At 38.7% G+C, this 10,862-nt stretch overlaps 1 protein-coding gene and 1 pseudogene across 1 annotated transcript; both read left to right on the forward strand.

The window, feature by feature from the left end:
• Positions 1–1,365: 1,365 nt before the first annotated feature.
• LOC148776990 (uncharacterized) lies at positions 1,366–3,982 on the forward strand (annotated as a pseudogene).
• A 5,713-nt stretch (positions 3,983–9,695) lies between these two features.
• On the forward strand, positions 9,696–10,634 carry LOC129562859 (olfactory receptor 4F15-like). Its single transcript, XM_055436332.2, has one exon. It carries the CDS (start codon positions 9,696–9,698, stop codon positions 10,632–10,634), a length of 939 nt encoding a protein of 312 aa, XP_055292307.2.
• Positions 10,635–10,862: the final 228 nt, after the last annotated feature.

Raw genomic sequence — 10,862 nt, forward strand, 5'->3', positions numbered from 1 at the left:
TGAGGATTTCTACATCTGGAATATAAAGGCTTTTTCAAGGTACACATGACTTTTTTTTTTCATTTGCTTCTATTGCTTTGGAAATAAAATCTGCTCAATTTTAAAGAATCAAAAGCTTATTTTTTGTCCTGTGTTTATTCAGGAATCTACAATTACATCTCTGACTTTATCTATTTAAATAAATAAACAGCACTTCTTTTTAATTTTTTCTTATTCATCTGGACAGGAATTTTTTTTGACTTAATTATTGCTGACAACCCCTTCCTTTAAATACTCTACTGGGCCTCTGAAACCCTACAATCTCCTGGTTTCCCTTCTGCTGATGCTACTGCTGCTGCTGCTAAGTCACTTCAGTAGTGTCCAACTCTGTGTGACCCCACAGACGGCAGGCCACCAGGCTCCCCCATCCCTGGGATTCTCCAGGCAAGAACACTGAAGTGGGTTGCCATTTCCTTCTCCAATGCATGAAAGTGAAAAGTGAAAGTGAAGTCACTCAGTCGTGTCCAACTCCTAGCGACCCCATGGACTGCAGCCTACCATGCTCTGCTGTCCATGGGATTTTCTAGGCAAGAGTACTGGAGTGGCTTGCCATTGCCTTCTCCATGGTTTCCCTTCTACACCTTGGGTAATTCTTTCCCAGTATCTGTTTGTTGCGTTTCCCTAATTTGCTCAACCAACAAGTTTAGGATTCCTCAGAATTGCATCTTTGGCCTCTTCTCACTTTGTATTCTGTCCCTAGACGACATCCATTCCTACGGTTTTAATTACTATGCCTAGCTTTTAGCTTGTGGCTCTTAAAGCCAGGTTACTAGTTCTTGAGTTCCTAATCCATAAATCTATCTTCTTACTTGGATGCTTCACAGGCAATGCCCATTCAGCTGGTCTATAACTAAACTGTCTTCTTTTTCTCATACCCCTTCTTCTTTCAAAGTCACAGTAAATGGGTCAAACACCCAGTTGCTCAACTCAAAACTTGGTGTAATAATGGACTGTCTATAAAAGAGACATGTGGACTCATTAATAGAAGAAGGCAAAGTGGTTTAAGAGGCTTTACAAATAGCTGAGGAAAGAAGAGAATCAAAAGGCAAGGCAGAAACACAAAGATATACCCAACTGAATGCAGAGTTCCAGAGAATGACAAGGAGAGATAAGAAGGCCTTCTTAAGTGAAGACTGCAAAGAAATAGAGGAAAACAGTAGAATGGGAAAGAGTAGAGATCTCTGTAAGAAACTGGAATATCAATGGGAACATTTCATGCAAGGATGTATATAATAAAGGACAGAAACAGTAAGGACTTAACAGAAAGAGAAGAGATTAAGAAGAGGTGGCAAGAATACACATAAGAACTAGACAAGAAAGATCTTAATGACCCAGATAAGTCACTCACCTACAACCAGACGTCCTAGAGTATAAAGTCAAGTGGGCCTTAGGAAGCATTACCAGTAAAAAAGCTAGTGGAGGTGATAGAATTCCAGCTAAGCTATTTCAAATCCTAAAAGATGATGATGTTAAAGTACTGCACTCAATATACCAGCCAGTTTGCAAAACTCAGTAGTGGACATAAGGCTGGAAAAGGTCAGTTTTCATTCCAATCTCAAAGAAGGGCAATGCCAAAGAATGTCCAAACTACTATACAATTGCACTCATATCACATGCTAGCAAAGTAATGCTCAAATATTTCAAGCTAGACTTCAGCATTATGTGAACTGAGATGCACAAGCTGGGTTTTGAAGAGGCAGAGGAATCAAAAATCAAATTGCCAATATTTCTTGGATCATGGAAAAATTAAGGGAGTTCCAGAAAAGCATCTATTTCTGCTTCATTGACCAAAGCCTTTGACTCTGTGGATCACAACAAACTGAAAAATTCTTAAAGAGATAGAGGACCAGACCACCTTACCTGTCTCCTGAGGAACCTATATGAAGGTCAAGAAACAAGTGTTAGAACCAGACATGGAACAATGAACTGGTTCCAAATTGGGATAGGAGTATATAGTTACCTTTTGGTCCCAAATTGGGACAAGACTGTATATTGTCATCCTACTTATTTAACTTGCATTCAGAATAAATCTTGTGAAATACCAGGCTGGGTGAATCACAAGCTGGAATAAAGATTGCCAGGAGAAATATCAACGAGCTCAGATGTACAGATGATACACTCTAATGACAGAAAGTGAAGAGGAAGTGAAGACCCCCTTGATGAGGGTGAAAGAGGGGAATGAAAAAGTTGGCTTAAAACTCAATATTCAAAAGACTAAGATCATGGCATCCAGTCCCATCACTTCATGGCAAACAGAAGGCGGGAAAGTGGAAGCAGTAACAGATTTTATTTTCTTGGACTCAAAAATCACTATGGACAGAGACTGCAGACATGAAATTTAAAAATGCTTGCTTCTTGGAAGAAAAGCTATGACAAACATAGACAGTGTTTTTAAAACTAGAAACATCACTACCAACAAAGGTCCATATAGTCAAAACTGTGGTTTTTCCAGTAGTCATGTAGAGATGTGTGAGTTGGATCATGAAGAAGGCTGAACACCAAAGAAATTATGCTTTTTAACTGTGGTGCTGGAGAAGTGTCCTTTGGACTGCAAGGAGATCAAACCAGTCAATCCTAAAGAAAATCAACACTGAATATTCATTAAAACAACTTCTGCTGAAGTTGAAGCTCCAGTACTTACACCACCTGATATGAAGAGCTGATTCATTGGAAAAGACCATGATGCTAAGAAAGACTGAAGACAAAAGAAAGGGGCAACAGAGGATGAGATGATTAGAAAGCATCACCAACTCAAAGGACATGAATTTGAGCAGACACCAGGCAATAGTGGAGGGCAGAGGAGCCTGATGTGCTACCAGCCATGGGGATGCAGTCAGACATGACTTAGTGACTGAACAACAGCAGCCTTGTAATCCACAGTGGATTAGTCCAGGATTCCCCCACAAACAAGAAAATCTGAAGATTCTCAAATTCCTTATACCAAGTTATATAGTTGTATAAGGGATTTGCATACAACCCACACAAGTGTGAGAAGGCCTTCTGAGATAAGAAAAGTTTCCTATGACACCACATCATCCACATGGGAGAGAAGCCCTTCGAGTGCATGGAATGTGGGAAAGCCTTCCACGACAGGACACAGCTCCTGACGCACCAGTGGATCCACAGCAGGGAGAAGCATGTGTGGTAAGGGCTTCTGTGACAGCACCAGACTCATTCAACACTCCATCATCCATACTGCAGAGGAGCCCTACAAGTGCCTCAAGTGCAGGAAGGTCTTCTACCAAAAGCCATACCTCAACAAGCACCAGCGGATCCACAGAGGAGAGAAGCCCTATGTATGCACTGAGTGTGGAAAGGCCTTCATCTACTGCTCCACTTTTATCTTACATAAAAGGGCCCACACTTGAGAGAAATGCAAAGAATGTGGGAAGGCCTTTAGCAATCTGTCAGGCCCCAGCCAGCACTTCACCATCCACAGTGAAGAGAAGCCCTACAAGGGCAGAGTGTGGGAAAGCCTTCAACCGCAGATCATACCTCACCAGCCACCAGCAGATTCACTGTGGAGAGAAGCACTACAAATGCATGGAGTGTGGGAAGGTCTTCTGGTGAAGCACAAGCCTCATTTGACACTCCATCATCCACACCAGAGAGAAGCCCTGTGAGTGAAGTGAGTGTGGAAAGGCCTTCAGTCACAGCTCATCCCTTACTGAGAATCAAAGGGTTCATAATGGGAGAAACCCTGTCAGTGTGACAGATGTGGGATGACTCTGCACACTTATGTAGCTCCACACTTAAGAGTTCAACCTCTAAGAGCTCCTTCTGGGGAAAGACTTCTGCATGTAATCCCTGAGGAAAATCTTCTGCGGAGGAAACAACTTACTCAGAATCTGATCATTCATACCCAAAAGAAATCCCTTCATTTTTCTTTCCTGTGAAAACACCTATTGCAGGATATCAGTTTTCATCTAAAGAGTCATGTTAGAAATGGACTCAGCCTAGAAACTTATTCTATATCTGAAAATTCACACAGGAGAGTGATCCAATCTTTACTGTGCATTTAGCAGAGACTTCAGGAACATCGTCCTCCTCAGTTTACACTGCAAAATTATCTTAGGGATATTTAAACAAAAGAGGGGGAGACATGGAAGAGAAAGGAGAGAGAAATACAGACACAAATTTCAGATTTCCATGATAAGCCTATGGCAATTTGTCATCCTTTAGTTTATCTGAGGTAAGAGGAATGTTGTTGCAGAGATCAGAGGACCTCGTTCCTTTTACTTATCTTGTATATACATGCATTGCTGTCCATTGACAAGAAAGTTAAACAGTTGAGGGTACATCTGAAAAGATTTACTGAAAGCCACATTTGCTTCCTAGTAGCTCAGATGGTAAAGCATCCACTTGCAATGCAGGAGACCAGGGTTCTGTCCCTGGGTCAGGAAGATCTTCTGCAGCAGGAAACGACAACTCATTCCAGTATTCTTGCCTGGAGAATTTCATGGACAGAGGAGCCTGGTGGGCTACAGTCCATGGGGTCGCAAGAGTCAGACACGACTGAGTGACTAACACACACACTACACACATCCTTCCTTATACTTAAAATCTTCAGAGTACTTATAATATCTAATAGAATATAAATGCTGTGTAAATATATGCCAGCATGTGACAAATTAAATTTTGCTTAATGGAAGTTTCTGGAAATTTTTTCAATATTTTTGGTCTGTAGTTGGTTGAACCCTCACATATGGAACTGGAGATGTGGAGGGCCAGATGCATGTACCACAATTTCATTATCTACTCATCCATCAGTGGACACTTAAGTTGTTTCCATATCTTGACTATCGTGAAAACTTCTGCTATGCACGTGAAGGTGCAGATACTGTTTTCATTAGTGTTTTTGTTTCTTCTGATTTTGATTTATCATTGTATGGATTATATGAGAGTTTTAATTTTTAGGAACCTCTATAGAGGTTGCACTAATTTGCATTCCCACAAAACAGTACACATGGGTTCCCTTTTCTTCAAATTCATGTTACCACTTTTTTATTTCATATCTTTATGATAATAGCCATTCTGACAGATGTGAGGTGATACCATTGTGGTTTTGATTCACATTTCCTTAGTGATGGTTAATATCTTTTCATGTATCTGTTGAACAACAATATGTCAGTTAACAGACAAAAAGCACTGAATGGGAATAAATCAGGAATGGCTATGAGAATATGCCCCATGCATAAAGCCTAAGGCTTGTCTCTGGAAAAAAAAATATTGATAAATGAACCTCATTCTCTCCTAGTCAATGAATGAGAGTGTCAGGAAGAATTGTGAATGACTTCTTACCCTTCCCCACCTCAGTAACTCTAAGTGAGTTTGTGGTTCCACATTTTCTGTTCTAAATGGTACTTATTTCTTAGCCATCCAGCACATTATCTCTCTCAATATAAGGGAGATATTCTCCTATCTTCTTTCTTTTCTTACTTCTCATTACTAAGTAACTCTCCTGATATTTTTTCTCTGGGAAAATTAACATGACTTGTAGACCTGGTTCCCAGGAGAAATCAATAACACGCTGGTTACTAGGGATCTCAGAATGTCAATGGGTCCCCAAAACCTAGTGCTACTAATTAACTATAATCTCACTGGGAAACGAAACATATATATTTTTGTCCTAGAGGTGATTATACTACAAAGCAGAAATCAAAATTATTGTGTTTCAATAAGTGCATCTGTACATCCTAGAAAAGAAGAGGTAGGTCATAAAAATTTACCTAATACTGAACCATATCACAGCAATCTCATATTTCTCTAGAACTTTCTTTTTTTTCTCCAGTTCCAATTATTCCCAATCCTTTCAATACCATTCTTCACTAGATTATATTATGCCTGAAGAAGGGACCAATATTTATGATGGCTGTCTTTGGTGAGTTGGTATCTCAAAGTTCTTGTATCCCTCACCATCTTCTTCATCATCTTATACAATGAAGTCCCCACATTTCCCATTGTGGAGAATGAATATGCCTATATCTTGCCCATTCCATTTCCATCCATGCTTCAAACAGATTACACCATTTGAAGTGACTATTTTCCCTCATATAAAAAGTTTGGATTCAGTGATTTCCCTCCATTTGGCATATTCGATAAACCATTCAATGATATTAGTGATGAGTGGATCAAGAATTAAAGAGAGAATGATAAGCATGAACATGGCTTAATAGAACTTGTATCCAGTGGTTCTTTTAAGTATTCTATAACCAGAGAGCTAAGGTGGTTAAGGGTAGAAATTTAAAGAAAAAATAATGAATATATATCAGTGAAGAACTGAGTTTTGAACAGCTTTCCTTCTTTGTGTTCTTAGTCATAAGATTGTTATAATTTCTCTTGGCTCCTTAGAGGAGAGGGAATTTTTAATCACTAAAGTCAGAATACCTACATTCTATCTGATTTTTTGCTTGAAAAAAAATATTTTTAAAAGGTTTCCATTTTCTAAATGTTAAAGGCAAATTATCCAACAGAGATAGCAACCAACTCTTATGAGACTCTGCCTCTGGAGAAGTTCTGAGTCTTTAATGTTTTCTAAGAAAGCAAAAGAAATAAATATTTTAAACTTGTTTGAATACACTCTTCCCTCTAAGCAAGAACTCAGTATTTCAGAATTAACTAGCTAAATGTTGGAGCCAATTCCTGATAAGTTTTAAACAGATTAATCAGTACACCATAGAGTATGTAGAGTTATGAGAAAGTTTGATTTCACTATGCGCTATGACTTTTTACCTTTTCCTTTTAGATGTATTTCTTCACTCAATCTTATCTGTTTTGAAAAATATAAGGGACTATTGGAAAGAATAAAATTCAATTGACAAGCCAAACTGGGAGAGTTATTAGTGCTTTCCCACTGTTTTCAGTGTATGACTTATCTATTCAAAATAACAAACAAACCAGGATTCTATAGAATGTCACATATATTAACATTTCTCTAGAGAAGGAAACATGTGCATATCTTGTCCAAACTTGACATAGAACATCCAGAGTTTTCTTCATGTACTTCCAGTAATTGTCATTCACCAACCAAGAAATAGTGGTTTAACCAAGGATAATAAAACTATTAAACTAGTGCCAAAAATCAAAATAATACTCTAACCACCACATATAAGCATACTTCACTACCTCCAAAAATCTCAGTGTTCTTTTTCATTTTCTTGTCCCTCTTTCTCCCCTGTTGCTCTCCTTTCATTTCTTTTCATTTTTATCACAAATATGTGGTCAGTTTAGAAAAATATAAAATATAGATACTCAAATTTTTAATACTAAAATTACCTGAAGTGTCATTATCCAAAGTTATCTTCTTGAGAGATTATTGTATATGTGAACATATTTTATAATGTATAATATTAATAGCACATCACATAAGACACTCATTTGTAGCCATTTCTTGTCAATAATTTAGTGGCCATGACAAAAAAAATAATTTTGCATCATTTATAATGGCTATACTCATTTTGGTACCAATCTTATCAATTTCCTGTTTCTGTATGCCTTGTCATAGCTTCAGTTCAGTTCAGTTGCTCAGTCATGTCCAAATCTTTGTGACCCCATGGACTGCAGCATTCCAGGTGTCCCTGTCCATCACCAACTCCCAGAGTTTACTCAAGCTCATTCCATTGAGTCGGTGATGCCATACAACCATCTCATCCTCTGTCATCCCCTTCTCCTCCTGCCTTCAATCTTCCCCACCATCAGGGTCTTTTCCAATGAGTCACTTCTGCACATCAGGTGGCCAAAGTATTGGAGTTTCAGTGTCAACATCAGTCCTTCCAGTGAATATTAAGGACTGATTTCCTTTAGGATGGACTGGTTGGATCTTCTTGTAGTCCAAGAGACTCTCAACAGACTTCTCCAACACCACAGTTCAAAAGCATCAATTCTTCGGCACTCAGCTTCCTTATAGTCCAACTCTTACATCCATACATGACTACTGGAAAAACCATACCTTTGACTAGACGGACCTTTGTTGGCAAAGTAATGTCTCTGTTTTTTAATATGCTGTCTAGGTTGGTCATAACTTTTCTTCCAAGGAACAAGTGTCTTTTAATTTCATGGCTGCAGTCACCATCTTCAGTAATTTTGGAGCAAAAAAATTAATCTGTCACTGTTTCCCTGTTTCATAGCTTATCTCCTTTAATAGCCTTCTATTTTGTCTCTTTATATTGGATAATGAATGGATTTAAACATGTGTTATACATGATTTCATCAATGTTTACATTTATTTGTAGTGATAATGCTGCTGCTGCTGCTGCTGCTGCTGTTAAGTCACTTCAGTCATGTCCGACTCTGTGTGACCCCACAGACGGCAGCCCACCAGGCTCCCCTATCCCTGGGATTCTCCAGGCAAGAACACTGGAGTGGGTTGCCATTTCCTTCTCCAATGTGTGAAAGTGAAAAGTGAAAGTGAAGTTGCTCAGTCGTGTCTGACCCTTAGCGATCCCACGGACTGCAGCCTACCAGGCTCCTCCATCCATGGGATTTTCTAGGCAATAGTACTGGAGTGGCTTGCCATTGCCTTCTCCGTGTAGTGATAATAGATACTTTCTATTAAAAAATTGTTGGTAGCAATTTCATTCACCTTCAGATAGCATCTTAGCAGAACTAAACTTCAAATACTTGAAAGACAAGCTGTTGTGACATTCATGATCTGCAGTTTTTTTCATTTTCTTAGTGTATCGTGAGTTAATATTTTGTTTCAGTGAAGATATCATCGTTTCTCAGTTTCCCATTTGAATTGCCAATCACTACTGTCTGAGTCACCAGGGAAGACCAATCCTATAGCACAGCTCTCAAAGCACAAAATCTCTCTCAAGCTTAGCAAAGTACTCAAAAGCTCTCTTTGGGGGGTTTTAGACACTCCTCCTTTGGAGTTTCCTTTGATTTAAACTGTATCTTAATTCTCCAAGTGTTGTAAATGATTAGAGAAGCAAACCTTTTCATTTTATGCTACCATCTTAAGTGCAACATTCATGCCCTCATTGGTTGGAAACTATTCTATGTGTGATTAATGCTTGTGTGGACAAATGTGAGTAAGAGTTTGAACACTTCAGATATGCTGATTATTCATGACATGGAAGATGTTATGTTAAATATATATGAACAAGACTGAAGAAGCCAGAACTGGGTTTCCCTGGTGGATTAGATGGTAAAGAATCTTCCTGCAATGCAGGAGATCTAGGTTCAATGCCTGGGTTGGGAAGATTCTCTGGATGAGGGCATGACAACTCACTCCAGTATTCTTGCCTAGAGAATCCCCATGGGCAGAGGACCCTGGTGGGCTACAGTCCATAGGGTTGCAAAGAGTTAGAAACAACTGAGCAACTAAGCACAGCACAAGCTTGGTAAAGAACCTCTCTGCTAGGAAAATGTTACTGTTTGTTCCTAATTTCTCCATTTTCCCTGCCATATTCCCATATGATTTCTTTCCTTGTCTTTATGGTCTAACTTTTATTATCTCTTTTCTCCTATTCAATTATCTTCCTTTAACCTGCCCCTCTCTGTATTTCTTCTCACTTCATATTTTGGCATTTACAACATGTTTTCCACATAATCAATGATGGATAAATAAGGTATTAATCTTTGGTACCCATATTTCTCAATTCTTTCTTATTTTCTACCTACAGAATACTTCAGCTTCTTCTTTAATTGAGTCAATGGGTGGAGTAAATGACTCTGTGGTATCTGAGTTTGTACTAATCGGACTTTCAAATTCATGGAAAATGCATCTTTTTCTTTTTTGGTTCTTCTTTGTGTTCTACATGGGAACTATCCTGGGAAACCTCTTCATCGTGGTCACAGTAACTATTGACTCTCATTTACACTCCCCCATGTACTTCCTGTTGGCCAACATCTCTACTCTTGATGTAGGTCTTTCCTCTACCACAGTGCCCAAAATGATCTCTGATCTTTCCACTAACTGCAACATCATTTCTTTTCCAAAATGTATGACACAGATATTTTTCATTCATGTCGTGGGTGGAGTTGAGATGGTGCTTCTCATAGCCATGGCATTTGACAGGTATACTGCAATCTGTAAGCCTCTCCACTACCTGACAATTATGAGCTCCAAAATGTGTGTTTCCTTTGTAGTGGTTGCCTGGATAGTGGGGATAATCCATGCTGTATCTCAATTTGTTTTTGTCATAAACTTGCCCTTTTGTGGTCCCAATAAAGTAGACAGTTTTTACTGTGACTTTCCTCGGGTCATGAAACTTGCTTGTGTAGACACTTACAAACTAGAGTTTGTAATCATTGCTAATAGTGGGTTTATATCCATGGCTACCTTCTTCTCTTTAATTGTATCCTACATTTTCATTTTGGTCACTGTCTGGAAACCTTCTTCAGGAGACTTATCCAAAGCGTTTGTCACACTGTCAGCTCACATCACTGTAGTAATTTTGTTTTTTATGCCATGTATGTTTCTCTATGTGTGGCCTTTCCCTGCAACATCACTGGATAAGTATTTGTTTATCGTTGACTTTGCCATAACCCCTATCTTGAATCCTGCCATTTATACATTGAGAAACAAAGATATGAGAATTGCCATGAGGAGACTTGGCAAACAGATTGTAGGTTCCAATAGGATCTCATAATGAATGGAGCAGATCTAGAGTACAAGATGCTTCAAGCTCACCAAAAACTATCATCATTACTATGGTTAAGAATTACTATTTTGGATGATAGTTCAGATGAATCTGTAGAAATTGATTGTCAAGTTAGAGTTGACTTTATTTTGACAATCACAAGGAATAAATTGACTTCCTCTACCATATGTGAACCGTGAATTTCCAGATGTTCAAGCAGGTTTTAGAAAAGGCAGA

This window comes from Moschus berezovskii, chromosome 9, assembly GCF_049115385.1.
Source record: "Moschus berezovskii isolate FMDL1 chromosome 9, NW_MosBer_1.0, whole genome shotgun sequence".
NCBI lineage: Eukaryota > Metazoa > Chordata > Mammalia > Artiodactyla > Moschidae > Moschus > Moschus berezovskii.

Bases quoted from the DNA above. Each gene is read 5' to 3' on its own strand.
- LOC129562859 (XM_055436332.2), top strand. From the start codon at position 9,696: ATGGGTGGAGTAAATGACTCTGTGGTATCTGAGTTTGTACTAATCGGA.